Raw genomic sequence first — 17,503 nt, 5'->3', positions numbered from 1 at the left:
CATCCATTCCACTCCAAGGGAGAATTAGCCTTGTGATCCAAGACTGAAATTGCAGACTTTGGGAAGAGAAATGAGTGCTGTATTGAAACAGCACGAGGGGGAAATCCTGACAACACCATTACTGTCCAAACTGTAATTCTACTGACATACATCAATGATAATCTGTTCTGGCACCATTCATTGTTTTGTCCTATTGAAAAGTGGGGAAGACTTTGAAGAATCTTTGAAAAGACTAGCAGTGTGCCTTGGTTTTATGAGCAGGTACATTTTCTTTTCTTATAGCCCCCTGAAATTACACCTCTCTCCCACACAAACCACATAGGCTGCATCTCTTGCTTCTTCTGCTGAAACATGACCCAGAGTAGTTTTGGCTGTTGTCACAGAAGCAGTTTCTCTGCAGAGAATATGGTCTGGAACATCTGTGAGTGTGGTCTTGGGTATTCCTGGCCAGGTCCTTAAAACCACAAACAAGAAATTAAAAAAAAAAATTTTTGGTGGAAGAGGAGGAAGGGAGTAGAAAGATTTTACTGCGAGTTATACCTAAAGAGGAAATACAGAAATTTTTTCCAGAAAGAAATCTCCACAAAAGCAGAATCTAGATTAATACTTGCCTTTCATATTCTTGGCCTGGGAGTGGGGAATTTAGTTATTAAGAAAAACTAGAACAAAAAAAATGCTTTTTTTTTTGTTATGTGCAAATCCCATTGATTAATATGTGGTCACATGATCTAAACAAGTAGGGCTTGTCCCGAGGTAGGCATTTCCCCCCTTGCTGAAGTACATTAGTTACGAGAGAAACGAAATCATAATTGTTATGGGTAGAACATAGGAAGTTCAACAACTGTAGTGACATCAACAAGTATACTAGAAAACTGTGTGGACAGTACCTGGAAGCATTTTTGACAGAAAACGTGCAGAGAAGCATTCAATATATACTAGTGATACCTGCTGCCACGTTCAGTTAATGGCTTAACGTCACGGATCTCTAAAGAAAGCCCAGCTCGTTTACGACGGATTAAGGTGGAGATCTTCTCTTTTGGCATTTCGATTCCTGGGACACAGCAAAGGACAGACTTAGTAACAGTGAGAGAAGACCAGCTACATATCATTGCTCCAAAGCAGCTGTACAAAGCTGGATACTTTTAGTTTTCAAGAGGTAACTTTGCAAGAAGTCAGTGGATCATCTGAATTCTTTCCTTTCATAGTACTCAAGGATCTCCTATTCCTAAACCTTGTCACCAGAGCACAGATATAGTTTTCCAATTGACCCTAGAGCCCTGTTAATAGCATCCTGAACTGCCACGTGGTGGGACTAAGGTGCTGGAACATCCTAAGGGCCAGTTCTGGTTTGGCTTGGTCACAAGACCCATACTAGGGGGTGGCAGGGGTAAAGATTCTGGGCTAGTTAACAGGCAGCCATGGGAGGCAGCTGTAGTTAGAGCAGCCGGGGGCTGTACCAGCCCCCATGGCAACTTAGAATCTTGAGTGCACAAACCACCATTGGACTCTCATCACTTCCTCCCCCTGGTCTGTGCTGTCTGTGCTGCATCTCCAAGGGGCGCAGCACAGAACCTCACCTACAGTGTCGGTGAGGGAAGAAGGGAGATGCAAATATGTCACTCTTGAGAACTTGATCTGAAACCACAAACTCTAAATTTTTACCGGTAGTTAGTCTGATAAGCAACCAGATTAGCACCCATCCAAATCTCTGGGTATTTTTTACAAAAAACTTAAATTGCATAAAACTTCCCTTGAAACCTTTGGACAAGGAACACTATAAGAAAAATCAAGGGATGACAGCATTTGGCACAGGGCCGCCCAGAGGGGGGCAAGTGTGACAATTTGCTCCAGGCCCTGAGCCCCACAGGGGCCCCCACGAGAGTTCTTCGGGGGCCCTGGAGTGGGGTCCTTCACTTGCTCTGGGGGCCCTGGAAAACTCTCGCGGGGCCCAGGCCCCGGGAGCTTCTTCCGCTCCGGGTCTTCAGCAGCCATTTGGCGGCAGGGGGTCCTTCCGTTCCGGGGCCTGCTGCCGAAGTGCCCCAAAGACCCGCGGCTGGGGGTTCTTCCGCCCCAGGACCCGCCGCTGAAGGTCCCAGGCCCCCTGAATCCTCTGGGCATCCCTGATTTGGCATTACAAGTTATTCAGTATAATGAAATACAACTATGAAAAGCAATAGGCATATGCAAGAAGGAATAGTGCAGAAGATTACTGAAGGAACTCTAATTCTCCTTTTAACAACATTTTACTGAAAGCATCAAGAAGGAAGCGGAGAACTGAGTAAGTGTTCCATTCAGTTGACTTACTTGCTACTTGTATATCATCAATGGTGATACTTTCATCTAACTCCAGAAGCAGGTTTTCTGTGAGGCTAGCTAGCGCAGAAACAAAATTTTGGGCACATTCAGCAGCACAGGCCTGTGGGGACACAGTTATCCGTTAGGACTTGAGTATGAGTGTAGATGGGAAAAGTTCTCCCTCCAAAGAATCTCATCTCCTTTCACAGCAGCTCTGAAGAGTTACACAGCTCTCCAACCTCGTTTTTGTGCAACAGCTACAGAGCAGCACTTTATGAAAAGCTCACAGAGTGGCCTCTCTGGAATGCTCCTAATGCAAACACATCACTGATCAGACTGATGTCATCAATTATAAAATGGCATAAGAAGATCTGTGTAGTTAGACAGAATCTGCCCAAAGAGCTGCACGATAGGATTAAACAGAAAACTGAAACATCCACAGGGAAAACACCCATCACCTGCTGCTATTAAGATTGCTAACCAGGAGATGTCACCATTACTCCATTCTCACATGTCGTCACTACAACACTAGTTTCAGAACCAGGAATATAATCATTATGGGAGTAGACAAATGCAAGTTCATCCTTTCCTCAGTTTGCACTGTGAATAAATACCCCATGGGAACAAAGATTGACTACAATCTTAGGAAGAAAGCATAGTCTAGTGGTGACAGCACAGAATTAAGAGTCAAAAGATAGTGTCTTTAATGGGGCTGCCTAATACTAAAAATCTTTTCCAGTTCACTTTTAATGGGGAGGTAAAATGCAACCTAAACTTCAACCTCTGATCTTGAGCAAGAAATCAAATAGGTTCTAACAAGCCACAGTCTTGCATGTCACTCATACCTGCAGTGTCTGGGTGTTAAGGAGTATCCCATCAGCTTGGTCTTTTTGTCTTTTTAACTCCTCCTGGCACAAAACCTCCAACTGGGGTAAGTTGTCTGGGTGCCCCAGAGCTGGACGCAGTTTGTTCTTGTTCTCAGCCTTTAAACAAACAAATACATCACTAGCATTTTCTGTAAAGAATGGGTGACTAGGTCCTAGAGAGAAAGAGGAATGAGTAAAAATACAACTCTTTTGTGTATCACTAGTAACAGGGTGGCATGCTCTTTAATGGCTAACGGCCTGGGGCTAGCCAACCCTAGTTACTAAGGAGATACACCTGAGCAGGGATCTGCTGATTCCCCTATAAAGAATAGCAACAAGCTGCACAGAGAGAATCCCCAGGTAGATCCGAGTGGGGACAGAGAGATGACAGAGGGTGAGGGAAGCAGGTAGGCTCCAGCAGAGAACCCTGAGACATCAGTGACATTGTGACACTTCTTAGGGGTCCCCCGGGTTGTGAGGCACCTCACTACCACCTGCCCTTAGCATGTACCTTGTTGTACCTACTGTGGGTCAGACCCTTGACTCCATCGGCCTCTAGCAGCACTAGCACTGTCCTCCAGGCCTTCGCAGGCCTTGCTCTCTCTGTACAGGTTAGCGATAGGCACACAACACCACCTGAGACCTCTGAGCATTCCTCTGGAGTGCCCAGCCCCGATCCATTAAATATTCACAGAACTTCCAGATTCTCTACTCCCAAAGGAATAGCGCACACAAGCTTACTAGTGTCAACTAAAGACCACTACGCTGCTTAACACAAAGCACTTAGAGATATTTATAGTGAAAACAAGAATAAGGTTTTTTTAATCAGAACAGAGATTCACATGGACAGCAAGAAAAATACTGGAAACAAAACAAAATCATAACATGCTTTTGAAAGCCTGAACTTACCTCCAAGTTTAACTATTCTAATTAAAAATATGAGACTAAAACTAGGAAATGAAATCAGGGGTGGTTTAGGAGTCAGTGGCATAAGCAAGCAAATGAGTGTAATGTAAATGACAATAACACGTTCTGTCACACAGCAGATACTTTATACCAGCATGCCCATAAACCATACCTTTGCATTGTCCCATTCTTCCAGCTGTTCTTTGAAGAGTTGCCGGATCTGATCAGTGGAGTGTCTGAACTGCTGCTCATGCTCTTTAAGAAGGCTGTCAATAACCAGATGGGAGACATGAGGGAGTTGTTCTTCAAACAACTTCAACTGATCCCAGAACTCTGATGGAAAAGGTAGCCACAGGAAGGTTTGTGTCACATACAGACATTGATGTCAAGGAACCAGAAACCAAACAAACTAATGTCTAGTACAGGGGTAGGCAACCTGTGGCACGTGAGCTGATTTTCAGCGGCACTCACACTGCCCGGGTCCTGGTCACCAGTCCGGGAGGCTCTGCATTTTAATTTAATTTTAAATGAAGCTTCTTAAACATTTTAAAAACCTTATTTACTTTACATACAACAATAGTTTAGTTACATATTATAGACTTACAGAAAGAGACCTCCTAAAAATGTTAAAATGTATTACTGGCACATGAAACCTTAAGATACAGTGAATAAATGAAGACTCAGCATACCACTTCTGAAAGGTTGCCAACCCCTGATATAGTATAAGTGCCAAAAGTAAGTGGAATTTTCTTTCACATACACTCCTCTCTGTGTCCACTGGCCCAGTACCAGTGGTTGGTGACACACACAGGTCCTGAAGCATTTGTACGGGTCTTTCAATTAAATATCTTTGCAATGGTCTTTCTCAGATAATTTTTGTAACTGACAGCACCCTAGTTACAGGTAATTGGCCCAATTCTGGTCCCACAGTTAATGAAAGTATTGCCACTGACTGGAGTGGAAACATAACTAGGCTTTAAAACTCTGCACAGTTTGAAAGCAGAGATTCCAGCCTTTTCAATGATAACAGGGCCTTAAATTTATACTAAGTCTACTCTTATTCCTTCTTCTTCCATTGGCATAGGCCCAAGAATGAATTAAGAAAACTCTGGACTTCTGATCATTTCAGTTTTCAATTCCAATTGATACATATGACAAAGTATTAGGTCTTAAGATTTTACCTATTAGGCAGGAATTATGGTAGTCATCCGTCTGGCTCTGATAAGACAGGAGCTTCTGCCCAAACAATTCTGCACAATGGTCAAATGTCTCTTGCAGATATTCAGGCCTCGTGATTTGATGTTTATCCTTTCGGTAAAACTCCTTTGGAAGGTAAAGTCGTGGTAAAGAAAAGGACTTGACAAAGTGTCCAACCTAAGAGTCACCACTGCAAACATATCAGTACAGTGGATCTTTAGGTCTTTCAACCTCCCCTTCATTCTGTGCCACCTTTATCCTCCCCCACTTGAGCTTTACCGGCAGCTTTGACCTGAGCTCAGAATGGGAAGGTTTGCTGAGAATGCAAATTCATTACCAGACATCAAGCGTTTTGTCCAACCTCTTTCCCTTGTAACTAGATCACATCCAGTCTCTGCTCTCAGCTTTCCCAATCATCTTGTTATGAAGGTGATGTTATAGTCTCTGAATGCAAGACACTGGGATATGGTTATGGCCATTAAAAGCAGGGCATTTTGGTATATTTATAATAGGCTGTGAAAAACTGAGACCAAGACTTTTTCACCTCCATTCTGTCTTAATCTGCAACACTACCATCCGTTACAACTAACAGGGTCTGAGTTGTGTTGGCAGTGAAGACTTCCTATCACATAACTATGGCAGAGGTATTCATCCATACCTGCTATTCTGCCAAACAGTTTAGTTATTGTTTGTACAGAATTTTAAGCTATAAACGCCAATGCATGTATTAAATATTATTATACACTGGATGTACTAATAAAGTAAGAAAAATTATTGTGGAGCTCCAATGCAATATAATAGAACCAAATTGCTATGCTACTACAGGAGTAAATCTGCAGTAGTAGAAATTGACTGCAGAAAATAAAGTTTTCTTACCTCAGCAAGACACAGCAAGGTATCATTACCCTCCCAGAGAATACAGGTGATAATCCCCTTAAAATGACTGAAACCAAAACACAATGACAATCCAAAAAGTACTTGGTACTGGGAATATTTCTGACTTTTTAAAACATTTTATCTTATTGAATATGAGAGGTAAATATATTAAAATAATTATAAATACAATGTAAATAACATATATTTGTTCATGTTGCTGTAAGAATGCCTAAGATGACCCCAACTCTCTTGGTACAGTTCCTCTTCAAAGCAAGCAAAGACAAGAGTAAAATGCACATACAAAAGCCCATGCAGAAAATATTACGTGTAGCATAACAAAAAAGGCAAAACCAGGTAAATTTCTACACTAGGGGCATACATAATATAGTTCTATAGCTTCCATCATTATGCTTTTTGACAGGTTTCCGCCTCTTCTCCTTTTGTGTCCCACCCCTTTTTATCCAATGCATCAAAGGATATAAACCAACTACACTATAATTAACACTTCACATTTATTCCATTGTCATTAAGACTGTGCAATTGTCTAATCTAGCTTTACAACAATAGCAATTTAACTGTGTATTGGATCGATACTTTAGGAAATACAGAGCAAACTTACTCAGATTCTTTAGGCTTCTCGCCGAAGATGTGGAACTTCTTGTCAATTCGACCTGATCTGGAGTATTTTTGTATGCTGAAAAGGCAAAGATTTTCTACTTTATTCAAAAGAATTCAGACTTTTAATACATGGTCTCTCCCCCCTCTCCCGCTCAGCCAGTTGTTTATGATACTACAGTCATATAAACTTTATCAAATTAAAAAAAAAAAGCTGTGAAGATTTTCATGCCCCACATTTATACGACATGAAAATTATCATCTGATAGAGACGTTCTCTTTCCTGACCTTCCTTTAGAACAGATGATCCAATACAAGATATTACCTCACCCACCTTATCTCTCTAATATCCTGCGATCAACATCGCTACAACTATACTGCATACAGAATAGCATCTAGCCACAAAAATGCCCATTTAATGTGTCTAAGAGCCAAGTTGAGTTTCCACAATAGGACATCTAGTTTAGGCACCCACATTCGAAAATTATGATACCTGTGCTGTCTGTGCTATCTATCAATAATATACAGACACATCCATATATTTGGAAATTACACTCTGTGCTTTTATATTACATACACACAACTTTGTATAGCATCAACCTGCATTCCAAAACACTTTATATTAACTGAAATAGGAGAGAGAGAGAGAGAAATTAATAGGTAGAGGTGAGGTTTGAGATGCAATTTTAAATGAGAGTGAGCTGATAAGGCACAAATACACAGCGCAGCTGTTCCAGATGGTAGGCACCACTGGGGAAAAGGCTTACACCAACAGCAGTGAGAATGTGTGGGAGGATGGAAAGCAGGCTAGTGTTAGAGGGACAAAGACAAAAAAACACACACAAAAGATGCTGGAGTTTCTCTTTCCATAGTCCTTACCTTCCTACTGAGAACTTTTTGCTTACAGAGGCAGATATCTTGGGTCCTACAGATAAATTACCATAAGGAACAGAGTTCTTGGGACTTTCAGCTTTCAGATTTGAAACAGAACCTCTCTGTGCTGTGGGAACCTGATAAGTGGCTTGATAAATCGGCTGATAAATAGGTTGACACATGGGTTGATAAATTGCTTATAAGGAAAGAGGAAATAAATTCTGTAAGTCAAATTTGAAGTCATTTCTATACATTTATACAGCATGTGTTTTCATTTCCATGCTGAGTACTCCTAACATTAATTGACACTAGTGAAGAGAAAACATCAAGATGTTTCTAAATTGGATTCAGCACCTAGAAGTCTAGGTGCTAGTCTATGCAGGATGTAGGTATGCTGTCCCAGAAGGTGCCCAGGGAAGGGCTCCTTGCACCACCTTTGGGTAGGGAAGAGGTATGAGCCTCTGCCGTTCTTGGCTTCCCTCCAGCCCCATCCCATCAATATGCTCATGGGAAGAGAATCTAGAAACTAGGAGCTGCCTTCTGCACCAGATGCAGGCCCAAGATCCAGGTATATCTCACAAGGTGAGAAAGGGCTCAGGGGTTTCATTCCCTTGCAGGGCCATTTAAGACAAGACCACAATCCAGCCACAAGAGAATAGTCTGCTTCACTGTGTTTTGGTATTTCCACTTTGGGTCCTGAACTAAATTAGGAACAAACGCAAGTGGAAAACATACAGAGTAGTTAAGCAAACAGTTTCTGAACCTCAGAAAGGTTTAGATGAAGATATGAGTATATTTTTATCTCATCCAAACCAATTTGTCCCTGCCTGATTTCCTGCTTCTTTCATAAGAGGTTGGGTTAAACTCTGGTGTGAAAAGTGAAAGCTGAGAGCTGTAGCCAGAGAAGAAGTCCAACTTGAAGTACTAAGTGACCTGAGTTTGATGGCCTCAACTCAGCCTCTGGTGAATGTGTGTCCTTATAAAATTACCACGTGTTTGACACAAATGGCAGTGTCTGCTTAAGGGAGGCTCAGAAATGAGCAGGTATGGCTAGCCCAGAGTGGACTCTCCATGTCAGAAGGAGGCTATTGATTAGGCAGCCTGAGAAAGCTCATATAGCATCATGTTTAGGACCAAGGCAAGGATGTGGGAAGAGGGCTTACTCCATCATTGGATCTCCATCACGGGTACCTTTTCAAAGTGCTGCATGGGATTTAGCTCTAAAACTCCTGTTAACCTCCATGGAAGTTATACGGAGAGCTGCCACTTTCAAAAACTCAGTGGAATTACATGAACAGCTGTCACATACACTTTACCTAAACCAACATAATCCTTCATTTAAAACAAAACAAAAACAAAAAAGAGAGAGAGAGACTATCACTGCCTTCTCCTAAGGGAGTATATAAGCACTCACATAAAGATATAGGGATAAGTCTTGTCCCCTGTACACTGGCAATATGGTTGGGGACAAAGAACGAGTGCGTAAGGGGCCTCTTTCCTTCTCATAAGCAGCAGGACAGGATTCATCCAAACCTCTCCAGACAGCACTAGGAGATATGGCTATCTAGTATGTTTCCCTACACACCATATCTCAAAGGATGTCTGGTGTGCACACACCCAGGCAACTGGCACGTATGACGCAAACAAGAAAAAACGTGGCCTGTAGTAGGCTGATATGTACTTTATTCCTGCTCAGAGGTATAAATATATAGTCATATATTCAGAGTTGCCAGTTAAAATATATATTTATTTCTGTCAATCCATAAGAAAGAGAACTTCAGCAGTGAAAGGACTGCATGCATACCTCCTGCTACTGACTGTGACCGATCATCTCTCTCATGCCGCAGTTCTGGAGATTTCTTGGGTTGCTGAATTCTGAAACAAAAATTAAGAGTTATGTGGCTTCTAAATACCGAGCTACCAGTTCTCTATCGTTGTCATGGTCTGAGAGTATTTTAATCTCTGAGATACTGCCTAATGTTAGGGCTAAATTTACAAATGCATGTCTAACTGCAATAATTTGCATGAGGACAATTCAAATGATCTAGTATAATTGGAAAATAGAAGTTTCTGCAAGCACAATTGTGCACTCAGACTTGTTACTGGAAAGGCCTGGAGCTTGTCACTCCACACCATCCACTGTCTAATTATTCATTAACTTTTATACATTTTCCTTATATTTTCACCTTTATGTAACATTTTATCTCCCTTTAATTCAAACAATGCCCTTGAAGCCAGAAAACTAGTAGTCAGTTAACATCTATTTTTACAGCACTTTAGTTGAACTAGTGAAATTTAGTTGAACTAGTGAAACCTGAGCCGTCCTTTGTAGGTGACAAATCTAAGGAATTCTCACAGATTGAAGTGTCATTAGAGAAGGTTTTGGAATTAATTGATAAATTTAGCAGTAACAAGTCACTGGGACCAGATGGCATTCACCCAAGAGTTCTGAAAGAACTCAAATGTGAAATTGCAGAACTATTAACTATGGTTTGTAACCTGCCCTTTAAATCAGCTTCTATACCCAATGACTGGAAGATAGCTAACATAATGCCAATATTTAAAAAGGGCTCTAGAGGTGATCCCGGCAATTACAGACTGGTAAGTCTAACATCAGTACCGGGCAAATTATTTGAAACAATAGTAAGGAATAAAATCGTCAGACACATAGAAGAACATAAATTGTTGGGCAAAAGTCAACATGGTTTCCATAAAGGGAAATCATGTCTTACTAATCTATTAGAATTCCTTGAAGGGGTCAGTAAACATGTGGACAAGGGGGATCCAGTGGACATAGTGTACCTAGATTTCCAGGAAGTCTTTGACAAGGTCCCTCACCAAAGGCTCTTACGTAAATTAAGTTGTCATGGGATAAGAGGGAAGATCCTTTCATGGATTGAGAACTGGTTAAAAGACAGGGAACAAAGGGTAGGAGTAAATGCTAAATTTCAGAATGGAGAAGGGTAACTAATGGTGTTCCCCACGGGTCAGTTCTAGGACCAATCCTATTCAACTTATTCATAAATGATCTGGAGAAAGGGGTAAACAGTGAGGTGGCAAAGTTTGCAGATAATACTAAACTGCTCAAGATAGTTAAGACCAAAGCAGACTGTGAAGAACTTCAAAAAAAGATCTCACAAAACCAAGTGATTGAGCAACAAAATGGCAAATGAAATTTAATGTGGATAAATGTAAAGTAATGCACATTGGAAAAAATAACCCCAACTATACATACAATATGATGGGGGCTAATTTAGTACAACTAATGAGGAAAGAGATCTTGGAGTCATCATGGATAGTTCTCTGACGATATCCATGCAGTGTGCAGTGGCAGTCAAAAAAGCAAACAGGACGTTAGGAACAATTAAAAAAGGGATAGAGAATAAAGACGGAGAATATCTTATTGCCCTTATATAAATCCATGGGATGCCCACATCTTGATCAGTATGTACAGATGTGGTCTCCTCATCTCAAAAAAGATATACTGGCATTAGAAAAGGTTCAGAGAAGGGCAACTAAAATGACTAGGGGTTTGGAATGGGTCCCATATGAGGAGACATTAAAGAGGCTAGGATTTTTCAGCTTGGAAAAGAGGAGACTAAGCGGGGATATGATAGAGGTCTATAAAATCATGAGTGGTGTGGAGAAAGTGAATAAGGACAAGTTATTTACTTATTCCCATAATATAAGAACTAGGGGCCACAAAATGAAATTAATGGGCAGCAGGTTTAAAACAAATAAGAGGAAGTTCTTCACACAGCACACAGTCAATCTGTGGAACTCCTTGCCTGAGAAGCTTGTGAAGGCTAGGACTATAACAGGGTTTAAAAGAGAACTAGATAAATTCATGGAGGTTAAGTCCATTAGCTATTAGCCAGGATGGGTAATGAATGGTGTCCCTAGCCTCTGTCTGTCAGAGGGTGGAGCTGGATGGCAGGAAAGAGATCACTTGATCATTACCTGTTAGGTTCACTCTCTCTAGGCACCTGGCATTGGCCACTGTCAGCAGACAGGATATTGGGCTGGATGTACCTTTGGTCTGACCCAGTATGACCATTCTTATGTTCAAATTCTACCACTACCATTGTGATAGTACGATAGTTTAGGTTGTGAAATATCTCCCTCAAGAAGAGGCAGAAATCCCATTGCTTGGGACTTTTAAAACTAGACTGGACAAAACACATAAAAAAGTATTGCATATAAACTTCTCCATCCTGCACTGGCACAGAAATGGCCCGGATGATTTAAAATCAGTGTGATCTTTATGTGCTACCAGAACACAAGTAATAAATATGTATATGAATTGCTTGCACTACCTCCTGTGCACAACATGACAATAAGACGTACATATAGTGAGCAAAAAATTAAGTTAAAGGAATAACATCTTTAGGCACTGAGAGCATTTACTTACTGGAGTAAATTTTTTATAACGCTTACTGCTACATCATCAATTACTGACTTTCCAATTCTGCTTGGATTCAACAATGGAACATTATCTAACCCCATAACCACCATCCTACTCTCCTCTTTGAGACTCTCTGTTCGGACTGCAGCTGCAATGGAACCTCGTAATGCAAACTCTGTCTGAGCTTGGATGGGGTCCTGGAAGTGGAGGAAAATAAAATCAGATATTACTAAAGAGAACAGGCAGTTAGTTATACTGTTCCATGGAGGTGCCAGCTACCAACCCTGTTGCCCCACAAGCTAGATGAAATAGTTTTATAACTTAAGCCTGGTCTACACTACAATTTTAGGTCGAATTTGGCAGCGTTACCTCGATTTAAGCCTGGACCCGTTCACACGATGAAGCCCTTTTTTTCTACTTAAAGGGCTCTTTACAATCTATTTCTTTACTCCACTTCCGACAAGGGGATTAGCGCTGAAATTGGCCTTGCCGGGTCGAATCTGTAGTAGAGTGGATGCAATTCGACGATATTGGCCTCCGGGAGCTATCCCAGAGTGCTCCACTGTGACCGCTCTGGACAGTGCGCTCAACTCAGATGCACTGGCCAGGTAGACAAGAAAAGGCCCGCAAACTTTTGAATTTCATTTCCTGTTTGGCCAGCGTGGTGAGCTGATCAGTACAGGAGATCATGCAGAGCTCATCAGCATGATGTGCACATTGCCGGGGCACACAGCCCGCTCCGTACTTTGTGAGAAGACTATGTCTAAGTCTATGTCCTCATCACTCTTGTCACCATGCTGCTTGCCTGCTTTTGCTTTTGCAGCTTCTGGTTCTGCGCTGAAAAAAGGCGTGAAACAATTGTCTGCTGTTGCCCTGACCGAAGGAGAGGCAACTGACGACATGGCTTACAGGGAATTAAAATCAACAAAAGGAGTGGCTTTGCATCAAGGAGAAACACAAACAACTGTCACAGAATGGCCCCCTCAAGGACTGAACTCAAAACCCTGGGTTTAGCAGGCTGTTGATTTCACAAAACAAATCGGGTCAATTTCTTGTTTTGATCCACTCCATCTATCTTTTACATCTTAGGCTGGCAGCAGATGGTGCAGTACGACAGCTAGCCATCATCATCTCCTAGATGCTCGGCAGAAGATGCTGCATTACGATTGCTAGCCATCATCATCTCCTGGCTGCTCACCAGAAGATGGTGCAGTATGACTGCTAGACATCGTCGTCACCTGGGTGCTTGGCAGAAAATTGGAATGACCTGGCTGAGTCACTTCTATGTCTGCCTAGGTGCCCCTGACCGAACCTCACCGAGGTAGGCTAAAAGAGCACCCAGGAGTACAATGACGGTGGCTATCAATCGTAATGCACTGCCTGCTGCCAAAAGGCAATGAGCTGCTGCTGTGTAGCAATGCAGTCCCATGTCTGCTAGCACCCAGGAGATGTACGGTGATGCTCAGTGAGCTGAGAGGACTCCATGCTTGTCGTGGTATGATGTCTGCTCAGGAAACCCAGGAAAAGAGGCGCAAAACGATTGTCTGCTGTTGCTTTCACAGGGAGGGGGGAGACTGACGACTTGTAGCCAGAACCACCCGTGACACTGTTCTTGCTCCTCAGGCATTGGGATCTCAACCCAGAATTCCAATGGGCAGCAGAGACTGCGGGAACTGTGGGATAGCTACCCACAGTGCAACGCTCTGGAAGTCGACGCTAGCCTCGGTACTGTGGATGCAGTCCGCCGACTTAATGTACTTAGAGTATTTTGTGTGGGGACACGTACAATCAACTGTATAAAAACGATTTCTAAAAAAAGACTTCCATAAATTCGACCTAATTTCGTAGTGTAGACATACCCTTAAAAACATTTCCAATCGATTGTTCCCCTTTCTGCAGCTATGAGAGATTGAGAGTTAAGTATTACTATAATTATTACAAGCAATCTTCAAATAAATATAATTAATAATAATGATGCCTTCTAGTTTATAAAATAAAATGCTCTATAAAGAAGAAGTACCAACCAATAAGGAAGATTAATCACCTGATACAAAATCTGCTATACAGTCAAAACCTTCAGCAAGTGCATCTAAAGAAACCTTTAAAAGCACACTCAAACACAAGCACAACCTCTCATTAAGGATCATCTCCTACAAAGTGCTGAGCATCTCCTGAGTAGTCCTGAGCACCCTCAACACTTGGTAGCCTCATTGGTGGTTGAAGGCACCCAGTACCTTGCAAGATTGGGCCCTATAACACCACCTCTTGGGCAGCTTGTGATCATTTGAAATTCAATAGCATACGTACATTTTACATGAAAAATCAAAATATGGATTCTGAAAACCTTTTAAAATACAGGAGTCATCGAAATAGTTTGCATTTGAACAGTAAAATTCGCCCAAAGATTATATAAAATACAGAGATTCCAGCTAATGTTATCTTACAGTACATAAGGGGATGACTGTATTTACCAGCAGGCAATTGAGATACTTGCTCCTTTTTTTCAGTTCTTTCATCACAGTTTTGGCAAAGTCATACAGTTCTTCGGAAGTCACAGCCTAGTTAAAAAGCAAGGATAATATGGACAGTATTTTGCTCAATATGGTATAAAATTTAGAGTGTACCAAACATGCTGATATATCACATCTGTCTGTTCAAGATGCTTCTAATCTGTTCTCTCACTTTTGTATTTAGGCAGGCGTGGAAACCAGGGGGATCAATTCACTGTCTATAAAAGCTGATGTTTTTCTTTTCTCAAAATAATTTTGAGCGTGAATATGCTTCGCAGAAAAATGAAGGATTAGTGGTTTCAGTGTCTCTACCAATGCAACTTCTCATGACACTTATCAGCTGTGATACAGTAGGGGGAGCAAGCATGGAGAAGGAACTTTGTTGTATTAATATCAAGGGAATAAATGGACCCAAGAGTCAAAGGTGTTAACTTGACCCCATCACTGAAAAAACACTAATCAGCTTAACATGATTCAGGATTTTGAGTACAGAGACCTCGGCCTGCTTAGCACAAGGGCAACAAATGTCATTAAAAATCATTATAACCTTTTTATTAAAGATACAGAAAAAGGAAGGAAAAACAGTTACATCATTTAAAATGTAAAATATTAAGAAAAGTTTTCATTTTAAAAATATCCCTTATTCTTTTTTTAAACTGTGGAACGTTTTTGTAGTGAGAACCTCCTGTCTGACAGCCTTTTAGATGGTAATAACTGTCCCTTTTGGGGAAGAGAAAAAACTAGCTGAGATGGTCTGGAACTGATGTTTCTGTTGCTGAAATCCAGTCCTGTTTCCTTTAAGACTACACAAAACAAACACACAGAAGGGGACAACAAAGACAGAAAATGCAGCATCTGTCTCTGGTGATGACTTTCACCTGCAACCTCACTGCTAGAGAAAGACATGGCTTCATTAGCCACTCTAAGAGCTGGCAAACATCTTGTTTAGGGAATTGGTTTTAGCTGCCTCATTGCTCACGGGCTCACAGCAGCGTTGTGATAGAGATAGTCTTGGTCAGCTAAGTCAGACGCTTATTAAACAGAAGGCAAAAAAGAGAGATAGGAAAGAGAAGAAATAAGGTGGGGAAGGTAAAGGACACATGACACATTCCAGGTGTTGACGTGTGGGTCTCTTTTTCTGACCTAGTCTGGCCAGGACATCTCTCGGGATCAGGTTGACGAAGGCCCAGTGGTATCATGGGGGACCCTGCGTCACAGGAGACGATAGGAGTGTCCGCCACAATGATAAAGCTAATTCCTTTCAGTCTACTTCTCCTTCATCCTGACATCTTCATTCCCTCTCCTGTCTCTTTTTAAGGACCCCAAAAGGGAATAATGGGTGGAATAGCCATCCCCTCATTATTTTATTCACCAGCTAAGAATTCCTTCCAACACACCAATTTTAGTTAATTAATTTCCGATTCCATTCTCCTTTGTTCATCAGTCATGATCTTAACACAGTCCTCAGGTAGTGGCAGTAGACTTTTATGTCAGGCTTTCTTCAAGTTTGACGTTCTTCAAGTTTTGCTGACTTTTATACAGTTTTATGTAACAGGCTGAGTTGTTCTGTTTCCTTGGACACCTCAGAGTAAGATCTCTGCAGAACAGCTTCTTGAGCAAAGAATGCCATGTCAAATTGTTTGATGTGTGCAAATGGAGACTTATTTTAGGATGAACTAATTTTCACTTATGAACAAGGTCAAATTTTAGAATTTGAGCTCAGTGCTCCTCAAATAAATTGCCTGCCTACGCACTAACCTATTGTGCCACATGATCCTGGATTTAGCTGATTTTTTATTATGAATTTTTCCTTTGTTAAACAGTAGGCAGCCTCAAGAATCTGATAGTTCACTGTTCCAAAATCAGGTGAGAAGACGGTCGGATCATTTAAAGAGGACTGATTAGCATTTCCAGTTTTTCAGCCTCATTACCAAAATTCATGTTTCTGAAAAGCTTTATTTACAGTCTTTGGTATTTTTCTTGACTATAAAAAATAAAATCTATATATTTATGTGTGTGCACTTCTCCCATTACTGGTTTGGCAATATCCTCCTTTTCCCTCTACAGTTCAATACAATATATGATGCCAGTTTGACTACAATGAAGTGTGGTGGATACTAACAGACTCACACAATCATGCACATCATACAACTTACTTCTTTATCCACAGTAGGATGAGCACAAGCATCTATTTTCTTAAGAAATTTCTCCAAAGATGAGTTTAATGTCTGTGCTTGTAAATTGGAGTTTGCCACCTAAAACAGAAGCAGATGTTAGTGAAATGAAAACTCAGTGGAGATCAATGAACACTCAAATATTTATAGAACTATCAAAAGATTTCTCCAGGAGGGAGCAAGCACAGAGATCCTCATGAAAGAGCACAATATTTATTTTCGAAGAACAAAACACTGAATCACTGGTACCCAAAATGGAAGCCAAATTCAGTGATTCATAACAGCAACTCTTTTTTCATGGCCTATATTGCATCAATCAGATGGCTAGTCTATTTAGTTGTAGGTGGTTAGAGTGAAGTGCTGCAAACCCAGGACATGATCCTACTTGACTACAACAGGAGCAGGACTGGGTCCTAGATCCCTAGATTCAAGGCTGGCAATGGAAGAGGAAAACACAGTCCTTAAATAATAGACAAAACACTGTTCCTATGTCCTATCTGTGTATTTGCCTCTTCAAACCAAGCCAAAAACCCTTTGGATAGAATAAATGAGATATATAAATGATTGAGACTGAACCAAACTAAAGTTCTGGAAGTTGTATTTGTACCTCTGATTTGATTTTCACTTGTAGATTTGTTAGAAACCGCTGGATTTTCTCCATGAAGAGACGATCCATTGCAAGATTATGGAATTTTGTTTCAAACTTGTTGATAACCTCAGTAGCCTCAAAAACAAATGCCAAAAATCAGGAGATAAATCAGACTTAAACCTGTCCTTCTTAGCCTT

At 41.2% G+C, this 17,503-nt stretch overlaps 1 protein-coding gene across 1 annotated transcript in view; it reads right to left on the bottom strand.

The window, feature by feature from the left end:
- CCDC180 (coiled-coil domain containing 180) overlaps window positions 1-17,503 on the bottom strand; it is a 44,706-nt gene that overhangs the window by 2,298 nt on the left and 24,905 nt on the right. Inside the window, exons 24-37 of the mRNA XM_050926772.1 lie at window positions 17,325-17,441; window positions 16,700-16,798; window positions 14,505-14,591; window positions 12,040-12,230; window positions 9,433-9,503; window positions 7,635-7,824; window positions 6,760-6,834; window positions 6,141-6,207; window positions 5,249-5,390; window positions 4,240-4,400; window positions 3,141-3,278; window positions 2,305-2,416; window positions 946-1,051; window positions 316-454 (exon numbers count right to left, since the gene is read on the bottom strand). Coding sequence (XP_050782729.1) covers window positions 316-454; window positions 946-1,051; window positions 2,305-2,416; window positions 3,141-3,278; window positions 4,240-4,400; window positions 5,249-5,390; window positions 6,141-6,207; window positions 6,760-6,834; window positions 7,635-7,824; window positions 9,433-9,503; window positions 12,040-12,230; window positions 14,505-14,591; window positions 16,700-16,798; window positions 17,325-17,441 — 1,695 coding nt within the window. The remainder of the gene's footprint in view (window positions 1-315; window positions 455-945; window positions 1,052-2,304; window positions 2,417-3,140; window positions 3,279-4,239; window positions 4,401-5,248; window positions 5,391-6,140; window positions 6,208-6,759; window positions 6,835-7,634; window positions 7,825-9,432; window positions 9,504-12,039; window positions 12,231-14,504; window positions 14,592-16,699; window positions 16,799-17,324; window positions 17,442-17,503) is intronic.

This window comes from Gopherus flavomarginatus, chromosome 17, assembly GCF_025201925.1.
Source record: "Gopherus flavomarginatus isolate rGopFla2 chromosome 17, rGopFla2.mat.asm, whole genome shotgun sequence".
Taxonomy (NCBI): domain Eukaryota; kingdom Metazoa; phylum Chordata; order Testudines; family Testudinidae; genus Gopherus; species Gopherus flavomarginatus.
The sequence above is the reverse complement of the archived record's forward strand: the minus strand, read 5'-3'. Positions and strand labels throughout refer to the sequence as shown.